The sequence below is a fragment of the Cydia fagiglandana genome, chromosome 20 (genome assembly GCF_963556715.1).
Source record: "Cydia fagiglandana chromosome 20, ilCydFagi1.1, whole genome shotgun sequence".
NCBI classification, from domain to species: Eukaryota; Metazoa; Arthropoda; class Insecta; order Lepidoptera; family Tortricidae; genus Cydia; species Cydia fagiglandana.
This window is the reverse complement of record NC_085951.1, coordinates 12,997,077-13,021,285: the sequence shown is the minus strand read 5'-3', so window position 1 is coordinate 13,021,285 and position 24,209 is coordinate 12,997,077. Positions and strand designations below refer to the sequence as shown.

The following is a 24,209-nucleotide window of genomic DNA, read 5'->3' as shown; positions in this document are numbered from 1 at the left end:
TAAAAATGTCATTCCTTCAAAGTAATGTCAGTATTCACGGTAGTGTCCGGCCCATATAAATTTTTTTCACGAAAGTTTAATTTTATACAAAACATTCTAGGATTATTGCACTACTGGAACATTCTACATTCCTGGAACTAGACTAGACAGTAGACCGATAGAAACACAGAACACGTAATTAACATTGTAGAAACTGTAAATTAATTAGTAATGAAGGCAAGCGTAACGGAACGGATAGATCGAGTGTAAGCATCCAAGTAATATGCTAGCACATTCACCGGCTAACTTAGGATATCTATTTGCTAGGTTCTGCCAATTATGTTTGCGTGGAATTATGATGATCATAACGGATAAGAATTATCCTGTATCCTTCCCCGGGCCTGAGGGCCTACCGCGAACCACGTTCGACGTGTTGCATATCCCTGTCACACTTACGTACGAATTTAAAAGTGCGACAGAGAGGCAACATGTCGAGCGTGGTTTGCGGTAGGCCCTCTGAAACTATCTCCATACAAAACTTCATCTAAATCGGTTCAGTGGTTTAAGCGTGAATTCTACATCATTCATTCGTGTCTACCTTAATAATAATGAATAGTGAATACATTTTTCACCATGTGAGGTAGCGAAACGGCCAAGCCACATATCTTGACTATGGTGTATAGTTTAACCAGATCTACACGTAATTTTCGTTAAAACTTTCATAAAAGTTCTAAATCTAAATCCCTTCCACATTCCATTCGTTCCGGAATCAATTCGAATTTCCTGTGACGTCACGTGACCTAAAAAGTTAAAGATAATGACGTAACATTTATTGAATGAAGTCACAGTGATGACGTAAAGGTGTGAGTGTTTTTACAGACAGACAGACGCACGAGGATTCCATTTTTTCCTTTTGAGGTACGGAACGGAACCCTAAAAAGTCCTAGAAAAAAGCCCTTCATCATCTTGCATCAGGCATTTGAAACTCTACGGTACGATACACTATATGCCAAACTTAAAGGAAGTGGAATACAGGGCCCTCTTCTTGATTTTTTCAAAAATTACCACCATAACCGTTATACTACAGTAAAAATAAACAATATACTAAGTGATCTAATCCCAACCGAGGAAGGCACGGCTCAAGGCTCGATTTTTGCTCCTACCGAATATTTATTGTATGTAAACGACATGTGTAACATATTTAAAGAGGGCTCGGTATACCAATTCGCAGATGACACCTGCCTCCTAGTGGCGGACAGGGACATTGAGAAGGCCAGATGTCTCATGCAAAATAACTTTGATCTCCTTTGCAAATGGGCCCACGACGTGGGTCTCGTCTTGAACTACTCAAAAACGAAACTAATGAACATTCACTCAAACTATATGCCCAAAAAAGACAAGCCGGTAATTAGAGCTCACAGTCATCAATGCTTTCATAACAACAATTGTTACAATACAAAAGGTCCATGTAACTGTGAATCACTCGAACTCGTCACCGAACACACGTACCTAGGATTAATTATTGATAATCACTTTAATTGGGGGCCACACATAAACTACGTTTGTAACAAACTAAGATCAGTGCTGGCAAAATTTGCAGTGTTAAAATTTAAAATACCTTATACGTTACTCAGAATGTTATACCTGGCGCTAGCACAATCCATTATTGACTATGGATTAAGTAGTTACGGTAGAACGTATAAAACATACATAAATAAAATATATAGACTACAGCTAAGTTTATTAAAAACGATCGTCCCAAATAATGTAAGAGGAAAAATAGAGAGCCATGAAGAATTATTACAATATTGTAAAATTATTAGTATACATAAGAAAATAGATATGGCAATAATCAATGAGGAGATTTTAAACATAGGAAGCCTAAACAAAAACTGTAGACCTCAACATTTACGAAAGTTATCCTATTTGCCTCGATTTGTCCTACCAAAGTGTGTTAATACATATGGTAAACGACGATGGGAATATTTGTTACCACATACCCTAAACAAACTACCCGAAGTAACTTATAATAATATCAATAACAACCCACATAAATGTAAACAAATATTGAAAGCCCTATATCTTAGCTAAGTAAATTATAGGTATACGTCACACTTATAGGAGTGTCTCATATCACGAAGATGGGGAATCTAGACTACAACACCTCATAATAAGAAACATGATTGCCGACTTCGTGAAATGAAATACTCCATAGTTTAATATACTTAATATTAATAGTAAATAAGAGCGATTTACAGCGGCAGTTAAGCCTCAGGGGGCTTTGTTCGCTGTCATGATTTTTTTAAATGTATTATTCTGTGTTAATAAATAAATGAAAAAAAAAAAAAAATCTTCATTTGACTTGACCCCAATTGTTAAATGTTATTCTACTAATTGTCATTGAACTTCGCAATGAGAGGCCGCAATTAATATTTTTGTAGGAACTATGACGCTGTTTTACTTTTGACGATGCTTTTTAATATTAAAGGTTTTACGATTTTCAATAGGTACTGTACCTACTTTGTCGTATTTAATGCCCACAAAATCACGTACATCATAATGTAAAAGGAAATAATTAGCAAGACCATTGAATGCAATTACTTTAATGCGTGAACTTGATTTATTAGCTGTCCACTGAGCCGGGTTAATTCGTCGCGATTAATTAATTGAGCGATTTTTAATTACTTTTAGCGGAAATCTGCCAGTTTTTCGCAATTTTGGTCAAGGCAAAGGATGCTAATTTCTACATGTACCTACCTAAGTTTTAGCGTTGCGTTTAGGTGTAGAAAGGTCAAATTTTGTATGCGATTATGAAAAGTCACTTGACTGGATCTGCACATATACATTATTTTTCCTTTGGCCCCATAAAAATCATGTTTCAATATCCAATCCGATTTTATACCGAGTTAATAAGCGTTAATAGGGGTTAATACTTAATATAGGGGTTATTCAAAGGTGTGTGTGAAGTCCCCAATCCGCATTGGGCTGGCGTGGGGACTATAGCCCAGCCCTCTCGCGCATGAGAGAAGGCCTGAATTTTTTTATACGCGATTATCACACTGGATGCGATACGCACGTCGCTTCGATGTTTGAGCGAGACAACGCTATGCGCGTATTATAGCGACATCCTGCACCGCTTTAAAGTAAGAAACGAAACTGTTTGAAACCGTTTTTACCCGGTAAAGCGGTTACTAAATTCCTAAACTTATAGAATATACATGTATACCGTTCGTGGGAAGACCACACGTGGTGGGTGATGGACATAGACTAGGAATCCTCTAGACCGAGTTTAGAGCAATTATTTCATGCAACCGATGATGCCAAAAATGCGGGGGTGCGCGGGACGAGGTGAGCGAAGTCCCGTGCCGTGATTGGTCCGTTCAAAGACACGTGAAATACACGGACGCCACACAAAGACACTTTCGACTCGAACATGGAGTAAAATTACCGTACCCAGAGGGGGTAGCGCGACTATGCTCAGTGTGGAGGATGTTTTATCTGTGGTGGTGGATGAAATATAAAAGGATCGAATACTGGCGATAACTGGGTCAAAGTCGATATTCGACTTATAGTGTGATGTTTCTTTCTACGTTACGCACCGGTGAAAAATATGGGTGCAATGACTGCTGTTTCTTGCAACCCCACAACAACAGTTTTAACCCCACTTTTATTTTGTGAAAGTCTTTGATCCGCCCCCTTTAACCCCCGGAGTACGATACGGATGGGATATAATTCATGCGGAATTGCAAATACCCCGTAATTTAGTTTTTTTTTTTAATTTTAAGTATATGGCTTAGGGGATTCTAGGAGTTTAAAAGAAGGTTCCGCGTATTTTTTTTATATGAATCTTATTTTTCCATTCATTGTAGAATTGATGACGAAGCTTAGTTAGACTGCAATCTGTAGTGCATGCCCTTGCACATGCTTTGCTCACATATTAGACTGGTCATATTTTTCATCAAAACGATTTCGACTGGCAAAGCATATTACTTTTTGGCAACCGGGTTTTTTAACCTAATTAAACCCCGCTGAATCCGAATTTGCCGGTTGCTCGATCGAAACCGTGACCGGAAGTGAGATATTTGACATTAAAGGTCCCTTTTTTTAGTTTTCCGTAAATAACTCTTAAACGGAGGCGCATAGCAAAAAATGTTCTATTACATAAGTAATCTGCATATAATTGCCTACAAGAAAGATTCAGTACAATTTTTCGCTAGGATCAATATTCAAAGAGATATTAACGCGGGAAATTTAATTATAATCACTTCGAAGGTCCCTTTTTTTAGTTTTTCGTAAATAACTCATAAACGGCGGCCAATATCAAAAAATGTTGTTAAACGATAATAATCTACACAAAATTTTTAACAAAACAGATTCAGTACACTTTTCGCAGGGATCAATATTTAAAAAGATAATAAAAAGGGAAAGTTCTAGTATAATGAATTCTAAGTTTCCTTGTTTTTATTTATTCGTTAATAATTTGAAAAGTATGACTCATAGCAAAAAAAATCTTATACTTAAATAATAAACATAAAATTTCCTACAAGGAACATGTAGAACACTTTTCGCTAGGATCAATATTTAAAAAGACAAAGCAGCGGGTAAGTTAATTATAAATAATTTTAAAGTCCCTTTTTAGTTATTTGTAAATAACTCGTAAACGATGTCCCATAGCAAAATAGGTTTTTAAGAATAAATTATCTACATAAAATTTCCTCCAAAAAACATCTGGAACACTTTTCTGTAGGATCAATATTTAAAGCGATATTAATGGAAGAAAGTTAATTACAATCAGTTCACAGGTCACGTTTTATTAGTTTATCGTAAATAAGTCGTAAACGGTGGCCCTTTGCAAAATAATTTTCTACATAAATATTAAACATAAAATTGTCCACAAAAAAGGTTCTGTACACTTTTCCACTACGATCAATATTTAAAGAGGTATTAAAGAGGGTAAGTTCAATAATCAATAATAATTAATTTCCAAGTCCCTATTTTCAGGTTTTCGTAAATGACTCGTAAACGGATAAATGGGGGGGGGGAATGGTCATTGTTTGGCTATGGGGGGGGGGGGGCGTTATCTCCGAAACTACTGGGTTTACCTATAGATGACAGGAAAACCTATTAGAAATATGCAGTCAAGCGCGAGTCGCACATTACTTAGTTTTTGAACCGACCCCTACGGGTTTTTTAATGGCAATTCACTCGCGTTTCACATATAAAAAATACGTTGTTGAAATTTGGGTAGTGTACGGAACCCTTGCAACGCGAGTCCGACTCGCGCTTGGCCGGTTTTTTTCCTTTTGAGGTACGGAACCCTAAAAACTAAAAAGAAGTGACATGTGAATTGATCGTAATGAACTTTCTTTCTTTAATATCGTTTCAAATATTTATCCCAGAGAAAAGTGTTCATTATGTTTTCATAGAAAATTTTATGCCGATTTTTTATTTACAAGAACATTAAGGACTTACTTTGCTATGAGCCTTATTTTACGAGTCATTTACGAAAACCTAAAAATGTGGACCTGGAAATTGATTATAATTAACTTACACCCTTTAATACCTCTTTAAATATTGAATGTAGCGAAAAAGTGTACAGAACCTTTTTTGTGGACAATTTTATGTTTAATATTTATGTAGAATATTATTTTGCAAAGGACCACCGTTTACGAGTTATTTACGAAAAACTAATAACAAGTGACCTGTGAACTGATTGTAATTAACTTTCTTCCATTAGTATCGCTTTAAATATTGATCCTAGAGAAAAGTGTTCAAAATGTTTTTTGTAGGAAATTTTATGTAGATAATTTATTCTTAAAAACCTATTTTGTTATGGGACACCGTTCACGAGTTATTTACAAATAACTAAAAAGGGACTTTAAAATTATTTATAATTAACTTACCCGCTGCTTTGTCTTTTTAAATATTGATCCTAGCGAAAAGTGTTCTACATGTCTCTTGTAGGAAATTTTATGTTTATTATTTAGGTATAAGATTTTTTTTGCTATGAGTCATACTTTTCAAATTATTAACGAATAAATAAAAACAAGGAAACTTAGAATTCATTATACTAGAACTTTCCCTCTTTATTATCTTTTTAAATATTGATCCCTGCGAAAAGTGTACTGAATCTGTTTTGTTAAAAATTTTGTGTAGATTATTATCGTTTAACAACATTTTTTGATATTGGCCGCCGTTTATGAATTATTTACGAAAAACTAAAAAAAGGGACCTTCGAAGTGATTATAATTAAATTTCCCGCGTTAATATCTCTTTGAATATTGATCCTAACGAAAAATTGTACTGAATCTTTCTTGTAGGCAATTTTATGCAGATTACTTATGTAATAGAACATTTTTTGCTATGCGCCTCCGTTTAAGAGTTATTTACGAAAAACTAAAAAAAGGGACCTTTAATGTCAAATATCTCACTTCCGGTCAAGATTTCGATCGAGCAACCGGCAAATTCGGATTCAGCGGGGTCTAATTAGGATAAAAAACCCGGTGGCCAAAAAGTAATATGATTTGCCAGTCGAATCAAGAAGGAGAGCGATTTTGAATTTTTATGTCTAGTCTATATACGTAACTTATAGTTCTTTTTCAGGGTTCCGTACCCAAAGGGTAAAACGGGACCCTATTACTAAGACTTCGCTGTCCGTCCGTCCGTCCGTCCGTCTGTCACCAGGCTGTATCTCACGAACCGTGATAGCTAGACAGTTGAAATTTTCACAGATGATGTATTTCTGTTGCCGCTATAACAACAAATACTAAAAACAGAATAAAATAAAGATTTAAATGGGGCTCCCATACAACAAACATGATTTTTGACCAAAGTTAAGCAACGTCGGGAGTGGTCAGTACTTGGATGCGTGACCGTTTTTTTTTTGTTTTTTTTTTTACATTATGGTACGAAACCCTTCGTGCGCGAGTCCGACTCGCACTTGCTCGGTTTTTTTAGCATTAGGAAGAACTTGGAAGAAGGTAAGCGATAGCGATCTTGACATGTCTTTTAATGGAAAAACGCTTTTTAAAAATCAATAACTACTACTTATGAAAGCAGAAGAATATAAATGATCGTATTACATTCATAATTGTTACATATTTGCAGTAACTTATTTTTAAAATGTGTTACTTAATTTCAATTAAAAGACACATCAAGATTGTTTACCTTATTTCTAATGCTAAAAACGTAAGTAAAAGTAAATCACACATCATGTCATGTACAAACATACTTGGAAACATAATCATTTTAGTATGGTAGAGTATCAACAAACATTTTTTGACACGATTAAAATATTTGTTCATCATCATCTAGAGTCAGGCTAAGCTAATCTCTGCAGCGCGTTTGATAGCACAGACTGTGCAAGTGTTATCATAAACGTCAAACTTCCATAAAATTATGACGCTTAAAAGAACACTTGCACAGTCTGCGCTATCAAACACGCTGCAGATTTAGCTTAGCCGGACTCTATGTACATGCAATAAAATGTATACAAAATCATTGTTTGTTATTTTACATGGAAGTCAAGTTTTACCTATAGTCAGACCGTAAAAAGTCTGCAGCGATTTTGATAGCCCACGCAGTGCAAGTGTCATTTTAAACGTCAAACTTCTATGAAATTATGACGTATACATAACACTTACACTGCGTGGGCTACCAAATCCGCTGCATACTTTGTTTGGTGCGACTATACCTCCGTAATAAAATCCGAATAGAACAGCTTTGATTTAGTTTAACCCTTTCTTTCGCTGGCAGACATTGCATAAGTAAATTTAATAAAATAAATGGATGATTATTCAAGGCCAATATGGTAAGGTTACAATTTACTTGACCGATTAGGACCACGGAGACCTCGGCCTAAAGCTGTCTTATTCCTCGAGGCGGACCCCAGCGGATATGACAGGTATAGCGTTGGTTGATGGTTGTAATGGCTCCTCTACACGATGGGCCAGCGTCGGCCACTCCCAGGGACGCAGCCAAGCGGCAGAATGAGATAGCAATATCACTTGCTCCCTCTAACGCATAAATGCGTCCCTTGGAGTGGCCGGCGCTGGGCTGGCCCATCGTGTAGAGGAGCCATAAGATGTAATCCACATTTCCGCTCCGCTCGTCTCCGTTTCAGTGGAAAGGCAGCTCAAGGCTGTCATTAACTTGGATGCGGATCCGCACGCCGCTCTATATGTGTAGCGTTGTCTCGCACACATCGGAGCGGCGTCTAGATCTGCATCAGTGTGATGATAACCACGCATAAAATCCACCAGTTCCAGTGCTTACAATCCACCATCTTTTTCCAGATATGCGCGCTAGCCAAGCAACTAGACATGTCAGAACGGCAGGTCGAGCGCTGGTGGCGCCTCCGTCGGTCCCAGGACAAGCCCTCCACGCTAGTCAAGTTCTGCGAGAACGCGTGGAGATGTACCTTCTATCTGTACAACTTCTCCTTCGGAATGTTCATCCTATGGGACAAGGATTGGCTGTGGGAGATAGATAATTGCTACATCGGTTATCCGCATCAGGTGAGAACTGTTTTGTAAATGTTATCATATCAGCCAGAGGACGTCCACTGCTGGACATAGGCCTCCCCCAAAGAATGCCACAAAGATTGCCACCCGCATCCAGCGGACTCCCGCGACCTTTACCAAGTCGTCAGTCCACCTTGTGGGTGTGCTGCGCCTTCCGGTACGTGGTCGCCACTCGAGAACCTTTCCGCCCCAATGGCCATCGATTCTACGGGCATACGGGGGGGGGGGGGGGGGATGTTATAATAATATCCACTAGCCTACTCAGTAACTTGCCTGCGAAGGTCCTGGGTTCAAGTGACTCCCGAACAAAATGAAAGTTCAGAGCGAGGTAACCATGTGGTAACAGTACAAGCCTTCTATCTTCGTCAAGTTTTTTGGGAACACGTCGAGAAATACCTTCTAGATAGGAGGTACAGGGAAGGTCTAGGTAGGGAAGGTATGATAGGAGATAGGTAGGTAGATGTACAGCTTTTTCTCATTTTGTCTTTTTTAGAAGACTTTCGGGGCCAGCATTTCACAGAATCAGTTGGACAGACAGACAGACAGACTCTCTGTAGTCTTAGTACCCAATAGAGTCCCGTTATTGTCCTTTGGGTACGGAACCCTAAAAAGTAGTGAATGATGATGAAGAAAATCGTTTTATACAGACAAAAACATAAGACGTTTTCATTTTAGACAATTTTATAGCAGACGGTAAGGTTGAATCAATAAAATACGATTGTATCCGCAAAAACAACAGCCAATTGGATATTATAATTAGTCAAATTTGTCAGTCAGTATGAACCAGGAAAACTATACTCATCCTTTTCTTTTAGGTGTTAGTACTAGTGTAAGACAAAGATAGTATGATTATCTCTGTCTATGATTAAGTCCTTTGACAAACTATTAAAATTTAAATGAAATAGCCAGCTGGTAAATTATTCTTGCATATATATTTACCTATTTTGTTGATATTTTTATCATAATGCGTAGCGACTGACCTTGACTCGGGATTCTTATATTAAAAACAAACGTGTTTATTTGTGTACAGTACCATTCATTGACAGTTCGTGGATCTTATTGCCAAGGCATAAGACCTATCATTCGTCAGTTAAAAATGTTGTTAGTACTTTTGCACGGATTCAATGTGGTTCTAGGTACATTTGCACTGAATCAATATTTTTGACGGTTTCCTAGTTTAGTCGGCAGTGACTCTGCTACGAAACAGGATCGAGATCCTGGGTTCGATATACGAATCCTGATAAGAACATCTAATTGTGTGTTTATCATAAATATTTAATCCTAAGTTATGAATATATTCTATGTAGGTATAGGTAGGCCCTATGGTTGACTGGTAGAGAATCATGAGTGCATGGGAAAGAGCGAGCAAAGAACACTGAGATACGGCTCTATTCGGGAAATGAATTAGAGATTAACTAGATACGATATAGTAAAGATATGTGACGTTCCACAGCAAAAGGTACCTTATGGCGGCTGCGCTGCGATTCGGGAAATGAATTAGAGATTCGCTAGATATGAAATAGTAAAGATATCTTTACTATATCTAGGGTTGCCAGATCGAAAGGGGCTATTATCGGGAAACAACATCAATTTTTCGGGATTTTGGGACTTAAGTCGGGAAAAAAATACATTCAAATTAAAGTAATTGTATTAAATACAACGATATTTTACATTATTGGCACTACGTCAGCTCGCTCGCTCGAGCGCTGTTTTTCGGGACAGTTTACACTTTGTCGGGAATCGGGAACACATGCTAAAAATCGGGAGAATCCCGCCAAATCCCGACCATCTGCCAAACCCTAACTATATCGTATCTAGTGAATCTCTAATACATTTCCCGAATCGCGCCGATAGATGACTTGAATTTGCGAGTTGAATCTGCACTGAGTTGAAGAGTGAGTGTGCGTGAGTTCAGTCAATAATACAGTTCATTTAAATCACTCACTCGTGAATGACACATGTCTAATCAAACCTTCAAATTGTTATTATCGTTCGAAATATTGCTATCTACCTCTCTATCGCTAGAATATGCAAGAGTGATGGAGAGGCAGATAACGAAATTTCATAATTTTCATTTTTGTCTGTCTCTCTGTGTCCAACAATCCCAACATTTCGACACATAGACTAGGAGTCCTCTAGACCGAGTTTAGAGCAATTTTTTCATGCAACCGATGATGCCAAAAATGCGGGGGTGCGCGGGACGAGGTGAGCGAAGTCCCGTGCCGTGATTGGTCCGTTCAAAGACACGGAGGTCACACAAAGACACTTTCGACTCGAACATGGAGTAAAATTACCATATGCGTGGCAGAGGGGGTAGCGCGACTAGGGGTCATCCATTAATTACATCACACGTTTAGGGGGAGGGAGGGGGTCAAGAAAATGTGACATATTGTGACATGGGGGAGGGGGGAGACGCAAACTTTGTGACGTCACTTTAACTTCATCAGTAACCGAAAATTTATTTAAATTATTTTATTCGCTGTACATTTAAATAACAAGTTTTTTTTAAAACGATAATCGTTTTTATTTGTTTAATTTTCTTTCCTAAGCAGTTTTGAGTTATAAAATTACTAATATTTATATCGTCAAAAATATTTTGAAAAAAAATTTTTTTTTTTTTTTATTATGCATGGGTTTACTCATGGCCACAGACTAGCCGAGGCGTAGACGTGGCCTACGATGGAGCGAGCTCGCCCAGAAGGTGCCTGTTCACTCTTGATTTGAAGGTTGCCGGGTTATAATTAAGTAATTTTGAAATATTTGAAAGAACAATGGAATCTGTCCTACTTAAACTATCACCTTCTAGTAAGAAATTACTTATATGCGGCGACTTTAATATAAATATTTTGGAACATTCAACAATGTCTTGTAGATTGTTGAATCTTTTCAAATCGTTTAATCTCAACCACATGTTTATGGAGCCTACTAGAGTGACTGCTACTAGTGCCACCTGTATAGATAATATTTTCAGTGATATTTTTCCTATTACTAAAAAAGTTATCAGCAATTTAGAATCAGACCACTTAGGCCAATTAATGGTATTTGAGGCCTTAAGGAAAAATACATTGAGAAAACAAATTACTTTTGTACCAGTAACCTCGGACCGCGTGGAAAGAATGAAGCAAAGTCTAGTTCAGGCGCTACCCTTTTTGTCTTCCGATATGAGTCCTAATAGTATGTATAATTCATTCTTTCACACTTTTATGGAACATTATAACGCGATATTTACTTCAAAATCGGTCGTAGTTAGTGGTGCATCTGTTTTTAGTGAGTGGGCTACTGCGGACTTACATCAACGGAGACGTGAACTGTATGCTTTGTATGAGGAACGGCGGTTTAATACGAGTGATGAATTTAAAGAACATGTCAAGGAATATTCGAAGAAGTTTAAAATAGATTGTCATATAGCTAAGCGGAATTATCTAAGTCAGAAAATTAAAAATAGTCCGGACATTATTAAAGCAACTTGGAAAGTTATTAATGTGGAGACTGGTCGCTCGAAACACACAATGAAAGAACTGAAACTAAATATTGATAACAAAATTATAGATTCCAATTTAGAAGTAGCTACTGAATTTGAAAAATTTTTCACCGAGGTACCAGTATCCACAACTAAGGATTTAAATTCATCACCCTCATCTGCTGTTACATTATTAAAAGATAACGCTCCAGAGTGTTGTAGAGACCTTCATTTTGAACATGTTTGTACCTCAGATGTAATAAAGGCGTTTAAATCAATTAATGTCAAAAAAACGAATGACCTCTGGGGAGTCTCTGTCCATGCTGTCAAATCCTTAGTAGAAATTGTAGCGCCTGACTTGGTAGTTATATTTAACAACAGTGTCGATTGCGGCGAGTTTCCTGATTTAATGAAACATAGTAAAATAACTCCTTTGTTTAAATCTGGTAGCAGCTCTGACCCCACTAACTTTAGACCGATATCTGTGCTACCAACATTCAGCAAGATTTTTGAAAAATTAGTTCTTTCACAATTAGTACGACATTTTAACGGCAATAATTTAATGCATAATAAGCAGTTTGGTTTCACACGGGGTCGCTCAACAACCGATGCTGGTGTTGAGCTAATTAAGCATATTTTCGATGCCTGGGAGGAGTCACGAGATGCTTTAGGTGTCTTCTGTGATTTGTCTAAGGCGTTCGACTGCGTTTGTCATGAAACATTGATCAGGAAACTACACTATTATGGAGTTAGAGGATCGGCACTGAATTTACTTAAGTCCTACTTAAATGGTAGAATACAAAGGGTCGATGTGAGTGGACAGCGATCACCGGGGTCATTGGTCTCTATGGGTGTACCACAGGGGTCAATATTGGGGCCTTTCCTGTTCCTTATCTACATAAATGACTTGCCATTCCTTGTAAAGACCCACCATGACATAGTATTGTTTGCAGACGACACCTCACTTATTTTCAAAGTCAAACGACAGCAACAAGCGTACAATGATGTAAACGATGCTATTTCAAAGGTAGTAAATTGGTTCAATGTTAATAATTTATTGTTAAATGAGAAAAAGACTAAATGTATTCAGTTTGTCACTAGTAGTAACGTAAGGCATGTGCAAACAAGTGTCATTGTGAAGGATGAGGAATTGGAATTAGTTGATAGTACAGTTTTTCTTGGTATAACTTTAGATTCTAAACTTCAGTGGGGTCCCCATATTGCTACTCTTTCGAGTAGACTGAGTTCTGCAGCTTTTGCAGTGAGCAAAATCCGTCAGTTAACTGATGTGAAAACAGCTCGATTAGTATATTTTAGTTACTTCCATAGCATTATGGCATATGGTATTTTACTGTGGGGCGGTGCTTCAGAGATAAATACCATTTTTGTTCTGCAGAAGCGGGCTATTCGAGCAATATATAAATTGAACCATAGAGACTCACTTAGAGATAAATTCAAGGAAATTGACATAATGACAGTGCACTGTCAATATATTTATGAGAATATTCTGTATGTACATAAAAATATTGTTAATTTTAGGAAAAATTGTGACATTCATAATATTAATACTAGAAATAAACATAAGCTCGCAGTGCCCTTCACACGGCTCCATAAAATTAAAAAATCATTCATGGGTAATTGTGTAAGATTTTATAATAAACTTCCAAACCATATTACTGAATTATCAATTAATAAATTTAAAAATTATGTAAAGCGTAAACTTATTTCTAAAGCTTATTATACCACACAAGACTACATGAGTGATAAAACAACGTGGGATTAATTGTGACTCGAAATAGATAATTCAATGTATGTACTTCTTTGTTAAATTTTATTGACATTTGTTATTGACATTTAGATTTTATTCTAGAAACATTCTAGACTAGTATTTTTTATACAATTTTTTTTTATGTTTGACGATCTTTTTGTGAAATTCTTAGTATTAAATTTGATCTGTATAATAATCCAATATTACTATGGAATAATATTAACTTCAATAAATTGCTCTGATAATTAGCTTAAGATAATATATTATTATGTAAAACGTTCATAAGTGCTTGTTACTAGGCCTACATGAATAAAGTATTTTTGACTTGACTTGACTTGACTTGACTATAAGAGCACGGAAATATAGACGCCGGCAAGGAATTCCATTCCTTGGCAGTGCGCATAAGGAAAGTAGAAGCAAAGCGCTTAGTGCGAATTGGCGGAATATCTACCAAGTAAGGATGGAAACCGGCCGTGCGTCTAAAAGTCCGATGGTAGAATGGGGACGGTGGAATGAGCTCGTGTAGCTCTTGGGCACACTCCCCGAAGTGCAACCTGTAGAATACCGACAGGCTGGCGACTTTCCGCCGATGGGCCAAAGTCTGAAGCTTAGCCGTTAGCTTCTTGTCGCCAATCATCCTCCTGGCTCTGCGCTCCACTGAGTCCAAAGCGGCGAGTTGGTATTTAGCTGAGCCATCCCACAGGTGGCTGCAATACTCCATACACGACCGGACTTGAGCTTTGTAAAGTGTTAGAAGCTGTCCAGGTGTGAAGTATCGCCTCACCTTATTTAGGACGCCCAGCTTTCTGGCCGCAGTTTGTGCTTTAGACTCAATGAAGCTGCCGAAGCCGAGGACTGAAGTCAGCTCCATGCCGAGGAGTCCCAGGCTGTCGGTAATAGGTACAGATGCACCCCGGAAAGAAGGAGTCAGGTCGAATGGACTCCGTTTAGCGGAAAATAGACACGCCTGCGTTTTGGAGGCATTGAACGTGACCAGATTGTCATCACCCCACTGGGAAACGAGACTAAGGGTCAAGTTCATTCGCTCAACCATGGCCTCTCTCTGTGAACATATATCCTCCCTGCTGTCCCTTGCACTAGCCAAATATCTCTCAACAACCGTACTGTCATCTGCATAACCTACAATGCTGGGTTGCAGCATGTCGTTAATGTGGAGCAGGAAAAGGGTTGCGGAGAGAACAGACCCCTGAGGAACACCGGCGTCAATGGCCATGAGGTCCGAAGAGCAGCCATCAATAACTACTCTGATCGACCGTTCACTCAAGAAATCAGATAGCCAGCTACAAAAATCAGCAGGGATGCCGTAAGCAGGAAGCTTGCTAAGGAGACTTGCGTGCCAAACCCTGTCAAAGGCCTTCGGGATGTCCAGTGAAACAGCAAGCGCTTCACCGTTCCTCTCGATGGCCTCGCCGCAGCAGTGCGTGACATACGCTAAAAGATCCCCAGTAGACCGACCTCGGCGAAAGCCATATTGACGGTCACTGAGCAGATCATTTGCTTCGAGGTATGCCAGCAGTTTGCCGTTAAGTACCCTTTCCATGACTTTACAGAGCATGGAGGTAATGGCGATTGGTCGGTAATTGCAGGGATCAGCACGACTACCCTTCTTGGGTACTGGCTGCACGTTTGCAAGCTTCCAGGATTTCGGCACCGGGTATTTAATAATACTTAGGTACTTACTTAATTCGATTTGGCGATTTCGTAGAAAAAATGTGACGTCACACTAGGGGGGGGGGGGGTTTGCCAAATGTGACAAGGAGGGGGGGAGGGGTCAAAAAACGTAGAAATTCGTGTGACGTAATTAATGGATGACCCCCTATGCTCGGTCTAGAGGATTCCTAGTCTATGTTTCGACACTTGACATACTCCGATTGTGTTACTAAGTGATTTAAAGTCAATATGATAACGCAATCATAAAATTCAATTATAAAATAATCTCCAATATTATCATTTTACAAACAGATATAAGCTTATCTTACTTATTAGCTGATTCACTTCGTAGTAGACTCTAAGGTATGTTATTTTTTAGGGTTCCGTACCCAAAGGGTAAAACGGGACCCTATTACTAAGACTTCGCTGTCCGTCCGTCCGTCCGTCTGTCTGTCACCAGGCTGTATCTCACGAACCGTGATAGCTAGACAGTTGAAATTGTCACAGATGATGTATTTCTGTTGCCGCTATAACAACAAATACTAAAAACAGAATAAAATAAAGATTTAAGTGGGGCTCCCATACAACAAACGTGATTTTTGACCAAAGTTAAGCAACGTCGGGCGTGGTCAGTACTTGGATGGGTGACCTTTTTATTTTTGCATTATTTTTCCGTTTTTTTTTAATTTATAGTGCGGAACCCTTCGTGCGCGAGTCTGACTCGCACTTGCCCGGTTTTTTGATATTGATATTATCAACTTATCAGGCGATATGTTTTAGTACGTAGTATAAATTGTACGACTATGAGTCACTTGTGTAAATAGTACAAATAAAAAATAAATTAGTAATAAATTTAATTATCGTTATCACTTTATCAGACTATGGGGCTGTCCATAAATTACGTCATCGATTTTTGACGATTTTTGACCCCCCCCCCCCTATAATCATCCAAAAATCATGCTTCAAATGACCCCATTTCCTCCTACTTTATGCTACCGCCATCCGATGTCCAGACCCCCCCCCCCCCTAATTTGAAATGACGTAATTTATGAATAGCCCCTATTCATTTTTCATGGTAATTAATTATAGAAGATATATTTAAAATTAACCGGTTCAAAATAAATCGGTTGATATTAAAACAATTAATTAAACAATAGCAATAAAAAAAATATTAATATACAAATTTAATAATCAGTAATCACCAACGGATTACAATTGTCACAAGATTTGTAACTAAAAGAAAAGATAAGATCGTCCTGTTTAAAATGTTTAAAAAGCCATTAAACGCCTTTAACAGCACAATCTATTCTATGTTATTTTGTAAGCAATAACGAATAATTAGTAGCTATGTATGGTTGTTAAATAAATAATATTTAATTCAAATGACAAAAGTTGTGATTAGCATTATCAGCAACGCAGGTTTCGCAATAACGAATAAATTACATAGGTACTTAATTTATTTCGGGAAATATAGTATTCTTGGGGTCGCAAACCTTTATTTGCTCCATACAAAAATACCGGTATTGCGTTCGTTTTCGTTCTTTGGTTTATTATTTCATTCTTAATGGGACAACCTAATAATACAAAGTTGTTACCTAAATACATGATTCACTCGTACGTAAAGAGCATAAAAAAATCAAATAATTGGCTATTTTGGGTTTTTAAAAAAATACCGGTTCCGAGCCCTGGTTGTTAAATCTAAATAGTAAATGACAGTTTCAGCCAACTGGCTTGAGAAGCCATTTTAGGGTAGATTTTGTTTACTCTTTTTTAAATATCTAAAGATACAGAGCATAAACTTGAACATCACATTCCAGGGTCTAACGAACGACGTGTGGTGGTACTACATGATCTCCTCAGCCTTCTACTGGTCGCTCACCATGTCCCAGTTCTGGGACGTCCGCCGCAAGGACTTCTGGCAGATGTTCGTCCACCACCTGGCCACCATCATGCTGTTGTCCTTCAGCTGGGTCTGCAACCTTCACAGGATAGGGACGCTGGTGCTACTGTCACATGACTGTGCGGATATATTTTTGGAGGTACGTAAATTTTGTTAGCTGTGGTGGTCTTTAAGCGATGGATATGTCGTCGGCCGATCGTAAAATCAGGCATATCGTGAAATTCCTAGGCATGTCGTGGAACATGAAAATCTTTGACTCGTTCCCTGAGTCGACGGGGCTCCTATTTCTGGACAGTTTGCCCTTCCGGCATCTGAAGCAACCTAACGAACCTATCCTACCTATATCTTGGATTAATGTGACAAACGTTAAAACATTACACAGGAACATTACGATCTGCCTGATCTTACGATCGGCCGCCGACAGATATATAATGTAGGTTTAGGTATCGTTTCGCGGTGATCTATGATTTGTCGTTGGAAAAATAAAATGTGCTTTTTATCCAGATGGTGATAAAAGTAGGAGTCTGTATAGGATAAGTACGTTTATCTCTGGAATGTCTTTAATATTTAAGAGACATGCTAGAACACAGAATCTAACAATGTTATTATTTTGTTCAAAATATGTCATTCATTTTCGATTAAACCTATAAAAGTCCTATTTATGAATGATTGGAAAATCATCATTGTCATTCTCATATTAGAAGAGTAGCCTTCATATGTAGATATTTACATTACATAAGTAAAATTAAGAAATAAGGTGTATAAAAAGTGTAGGTACATGTTAAACAAAATCAGAGTCAGTCCATGAAAAGCCTGCAGCGGATTTGATAGCCCACGCAGTGTACGTGTTATTTTAAGCGTCAAACTACTATAAAATTATGACGTATAAATGACACTTGCACTGCGTGGGCTATCAAATCCGCTGCAAACTGTCCTTGGTCCGACTTTAAAAAACTATATTTCTGCACTCTCTCCTCATCTTTTCTCAATAGTTCCTTCTGAAATGTAGAAGAGCTGTTTTAATAGCATTTTCTTTGTCTATTCGCTTCTAATACACCTTGTATAAAGCTAGTACTTCTAAATAAGCTAGCAACTGTTGTGTTTAAACAGACAAATTTAGAATAGTGTTTTCATTTTTCAGGACATATTTAGAATAGATCATTCATATACCATTACCGTTTTATGGAATGCCGAATGGCCATAGCAAGTATCCACCAGAGGTCGAAACCGGTTTTTTATATTTTGAAGAAAATAATTGGCTAACTTATATAGTGTCCAACTGCTGGCCTCACCCTGTTTCCACTCGACCCTTTTATTTGTACACCAATCCGGATAGAATGCGATCTAGTCTTCCCGCCATCTCCTATTCGTTCATCCTGCACCAGCTATTGTGTTCCGTGGGTCCCACTTGATAATCATTTTGGGCTACTATTCCACTGTATGTGGCAGACATATCCAGCCCATATTTTGAAATATCATTATAAAAACTTTCCATCCCATTTCAACATTTGTTTTACTCTACTCAAAATAAATTATCAAAACCAATAAATGTCAACCGGAAATACCTAAAACCGGTTAATACGAAAATAACCGGTTTGGACCTTTGGTACCCATGAGATGTTTGATTCCAGCAAGCGACCATTGCGACGCGCTTGTGGCGCCGGCGAACATTTGTGAGTGCTCGACCCCATGTGACATGCCACTTACCGCCAGTTACATGTACAACCGATTTTATATACGTCTAAATGTAGATTCAGCGGTATCGGGAAAAAATACTGTTTTAGAGCGAAATGAAATATTAAGAATCTGCTTTTCTCAGAATTTAAACGTTTCTCCCAATCGTTAGCATTTTCGATTCTAAATGAAAAAATAAAGATTTAGGTGATATTTTTAGGTTGAAAATTTGAAGAATGGTTTTAGTGCGTGACGTAGAAGAAACAAATTTTTCCCTAACGCCTAGGGACCTAGCCAAGATGAAAATCGTACGTCGACACATGCCAAACGAAAATAAAAAAGTATTGGGATGACAGATGCTAGAAAGAATCACATGACTATTTCCATACAATATTTAATTTAGATTTGTATTTTCTATCAACGATTGTAATCTTGGCTAGGCCCCCTGAGCCACTTTTTCTGTATAAGAATCGAAAATGATAGCAATCCTGAATAAGACTATAAAGCCAAAAAGTTAAGATCTGAGAGAAACCGGTTTTTTATTTTCAATAATGCCTGTATTTCACCGATGTGACATAAATGACAATGACAATTTGCCCTACTTACACTTAACATGTTACTGTTGTTGTAAAAACAGTAAAAAAACATAACAAGAAAGCATCGAAATGTTGATGACATTTAGAAATGTCTTCTCATCTATTGACTTTAAATATCATGATATTTCAAATAGATAAATACAATCAAGTTAAAATAAAAATAACAGAATCTTATTTGCACTAAAAAATGTATGTACTGAACTACTGAACTTGGATAACTAACATTAAATGTGTTATGTATCATTTATAGAAAATAAAATTACAAGACCTAAATAAATATTGACGAAATCCATAAATGCCATACAATGCCGTATTTCAACGTTTAGCGTGCGAGGTGTGCGTGTTGAATATGTCGGGCATATTCAACTTCAGTAGTATTTGTTTTGCAAATTCGAGTTTGACGCCATTTTTGATGTTGATGCTCTTATGTTTTTATTGGAAATAAACTATTTGTATTTGTTTTTCTCGCTGGACGGTGAAAAAAAACAAGGTTTCTGTTATTATCGGTGCCCGTCTATCAGTCACAAAATTCACAGACACCTCTATATGTCGTAGCTTTACTCGTTTTATTTGTAGTTTATGTGTAACGTCGACCGAATTGTCATTGTCAACAGTCGACCGGCGAAATAACTTGCCAAATTGAGGATTCGGTTGAAAGAATCGATGTGATTTGTGATATTTTGTCGCTTTGCTTGTCTTGTTGCTGTGTCCGCTGAACGTTATCCCTTTCACTTCCTTGTCGAGTGACACAGACAACAGCAATGTAGTTTAAAAATTTGGTGTATGTAGTAAGTAGTTATATGAAATCGGTTGGAATCAATCATTTGCCCAATAACCTCACCTAATGTTACTCAGTAACAGTCATGTGGTGGTTTTTTTAAAGTCTAATCATTCATGCAGGTGTTTTTTAATAGGGAGAATGCAGTTTTTACATAGGGAATCTCTTCTAACTAGTTTTGATTTACTGTCTTCTATAAGTATTTAAATAGTTATTTTAACATCGATAGGTAAAACGAACCATATTTTTATCAACTTAAATTCATTTAAAAAATAGGGAGTCTAGCAGGGCTAAATAATCTTTGAGCTTAGAAGTAAAAATCTGCCGACTGCGCCAGTAATGTTAGTTACTAATATTACTAACAATTATATAGTTTCAAGCAAAAGGCAACTTATTCTGTTATCATTAAGTGTTACAACTATATGTCCAATTAAGAAGATATTACCTACGTATAATGCAAAACGTCACAGCTAGTGTAAGTAATGACAGAAACCGATTTTTACATAGTAGTCAATGATTACGTTTGAAATAAACACAATTTCTATTATTATTTTTGTAGAATACTTTTTACACGGTTTCTATTTAAGGACTCCATTTATTATATGTTTATTTATATATAACTAAATTAACGCTTATACTGAGTTTACTGGGTGTATGATTGGACCTAAGGCAGCCCTGCTTGGATCTAGGTGCGGAAGAGTGTGCATGTATACTCACATACATATTCTCGTAAGATTAAACTATATTATTTTAAACGATTAAAGCCAGGTTATTACACTGTTCATATTATAGACGACTGGTTTTCTATTTTTACTTTCATCGAATACTACTCTAATCTTAGTTAAAGTAAACTACAGTAGTAAATTCATGTTATGGTGGAAAATATGATCTGAAAGTCTTACGAGAATATGATGACTTTGATGAGACTGAGGCAAGGTTAGCATGCCTAAGAGCCGCGTCTTGAGGGAGAGGAACGGACTGCAATGCATGTTAGATTAGAGATCCTTGCGGGATGCTTGATGCGACTAAAGTTTACTTATGGATATTGTTTGATAAGGATTATGATGGCAGATCAAATTCTGCTATCGAGATAAGAGATCGCAATTATTTTCTAGGATATTATTATCAGGTGTTGATGATTTGATAATGGGACGATCTTTATGCCCACCAAAACAAATGCATAAAGCTTTCTTTTCAAACTCTCTCTTCAGTCTTTGAAAAACGGGGGACAAACAAAAAATCCATAGCTCCAGACGAATTAACAATCTTCTCCTTAAAAAAAAATTAACCGGTTATGAAAAACTTCCTTTTTCAAAAGTAGACCGTAGTTTGTTGCAATAACGTTTTACTAATGGTCTGCAAAACTACAAAATACGTCAACTTCTTCTAGTAGGTAATAAAACTAAACGTAATCTAGCAACCCGCAATGATCTCTAAAGTCCCATCACTACAGCCTTTCCCTCGTTATGTAACGCATCTTTTTACAGGCGGCAAAGGCCACGAAGTACGCCGGCTACCAAAGGTTCTGCGACTGCGTGTTCGCTGTGTTCACTGTACTCTGGATCGTGACGAGGTTGGGGATATACCCCTTCTATATTATTTGGAGGTAAGCCAAATGTGTACGTCAGTTATAGTTTGAATTTTCTCAAATGATTTTTACGCCTAAGACCCTAATCTTTTAAACAAAAGCTATTGTTTCTTTTATGACGAGCCCAAGCTTCTAACTTTGGCACGTGGCAAAGCAACAATGCCGTTTAAAAAACAACTGTACTGTGAGAATATTAAAGTTCGATTGTTTTTTTTTTAACTCAAAATTCAAACTTTCAATCTTACCGTATAATTTCAGTACAGTGATCCGCGCGCCGATGCTGGTCCCAATGTTTCCGGCCTACTACATCTTTAACTCTCTACTGTGCCTACTACTAGCCCTGCATATGGTCTGGACGTGGTTGATTCTCCAAGTCGCATATAAGACTATTAAGGCTGGCCAGGTGAGTAAACCGGTTATTTTTAGAGCGAACAGATTAATGTTTTCTAAAGGAAACCGGTTTTTAACGACATCTTCAACTTCCTACTGTGCATACTACAAGCTCTGCGTATGGTCAGGAGTTTACTTTACCATTTTAGAACGCGATAATGGTATCAAAACATTGCTGACATCCAATAATATTGATGTGTTGTGTTTTCAGATGGAGGGCGACATTCGCAGCTCGAGTTCAGACATCAGTGACAGCTCGCATTACTCCAATCACAGCACGCCCAACCGGGTCAACAACAAAAAGTAATTTTCTTGAATTTGTGGCTTTTCTGTGTCCTCACCATAGAAAACTAAGTCACTGTAGAGATCTCACTCGGTACAAGGCGGCTCTTACTTATTAATAATGAGTTTTTAATTTGAGATATGGTAAGGTGTCCATATAGTGAGCACTCTATGCTTACATATTTTTCTGTGCCCTAACCTAGGGTGGTTTTTGAAAATCTTTTGATTCTGGACAGGTTGGGACCGACATTTTTTTTATTTGCTGTCTGTGCTTTTTCAAAAATCGTTGTCATTTTATAAATTAAGAAGTACAGCCATAGTGTAGTACACCTACTATATAGTGTTTAAATCAAATTGACTTATTTATATGTTTGTCCGTTGCAGAGACACATAGAGCACGGCGCGCCGCGCGCAGTGGGCGCGCTCCTGACTGCTGACAACAGGTTGTACTCGTACGTACCGCATACCGGCCACTTTTGACACTAAGATGTTTCGACACCATACTCCTGACTGCTGTTTGACGACACGGTTGTATATGTCGCATACCAGCTACTCTCACGATTGTTTCCATACCGGTTTACTAACACAAACCGGTTAAATTTATATACCATAACAAAAATCGGTTTATTAATGTAGCGAATTAAAATTGGGTTTTAAAAAACTGGATTATTAGGACACAGCCTGGTTTTAATTTGACCACATATTGTCTATTTTGACTTTGTTATTTGTATCTAAAAACGAACTGACGATTACGAACTGTTGTATTACAATAGACAATGTCTCTGTTAATAAAAATCAAAATATTTAATCAAATAATTTGATTTGTTTCATGGTTGTATTTAAATATTGTATTTGTGCTATAGGCCTGCTACTCGCCGCTCCCCCCCTGCTTGGGGAACCGATTGAGTTAAGCAGTAGGACTGTAGGATTTGACATAAAACATTTAAAAACTGTTTTTTTTTTAGTTTATTGGATCCGTGACGTCCTTATTCAATTAATTCTTAACAAAACCTTTTGATTTACCTCAGCATTTTCCATTTTCGTGTACATATAATTTTACTCGTATCGTACTTAAATTACATCTTTTAATTTTTTTGTACTTCGTATTGTACCTTAGAGTTGTTAACACATTGAATAAACGGCTGGTGTTCCGATATTCTTAATTAAGTGTCAATGCAGATACGTGTTTCTTAATATACCTACATATATAATTATAATAAAAGCATTCTTCTACTTGAACAAAACGTAGATATTGATGATAAAATAACAAAATGGCTTGTTAGGTAGGTATTTTAATAACGTCAGTGAAAGAGAATTAATTATCATTAATTTAGTTTTTAATGCTACATATTAAAAGGGTGGGGTTGCAGTAACTTTATCAATCCATAAAAACTGACCCTTATTACTTTATCTAAATTATAAAATTGTAAAGTAACCAAAAATTTATCTTAATATTAATTATACATAGGAATTCGCACGATTGCCTTGCCTTGTTAAAGGTATTTCGCATATAAATATAAGCCATAATAATATTATGCAATGGATTAGCTATTGGAATTGGTACTAAATAATGTAAGCTAATGAATAAAACAAAGTCATGA

General features: G+C 37.2%; 1 protein-coding gene across 4 annotated transcripts in view; it reads left to right on the top strand.

Moving 5' to 3' along the window:
- Positions 1-24,119, top strand: part of LOC134674474 (ceramide synthase 6-like) — a 55,316-nt gene extending 31,197 nt beyond the window's left edge. For 2 of the 4 annotated variants that reach the window (XM_063532562.1, XM_063532561.1), the window contains 7 exons: positions 8,274-8,495; positions 17,218-17,439; positions 18,932-18,973; positions 21,836-21,954; positions 22,195-22,339; positions 22,538-22,629; positions 22,993-24,119. In XM_063532562.1, coding sequence (XP_063388632.1) covers positions 8,274-8,495; positions 17,218-17,439; positions 18,932-18,973; positions 21,836-21,954; positions 22,195-22,339; positions 22,538-22,629; positions 22,993-23,002 — 852 coding nt within the window. In that variant the 3' untranslated portion in view covers positions 23,003-24,119. The remainder of the gene's footprint in view (positions 1-8,273; positions 8,496-17,217; positions 17,440-18,931; positions 18,974-21,835; positions 21,955-22,194; positions 22,340-22,537; positions 22,630-22,992) is intronic. The other 2 variants (XM_063532564.1, XM_063532563.1) reach the window with 1 other exon arrangement.
- Positions 24,120-24,209: the final 90 nt, after the last annotated feature.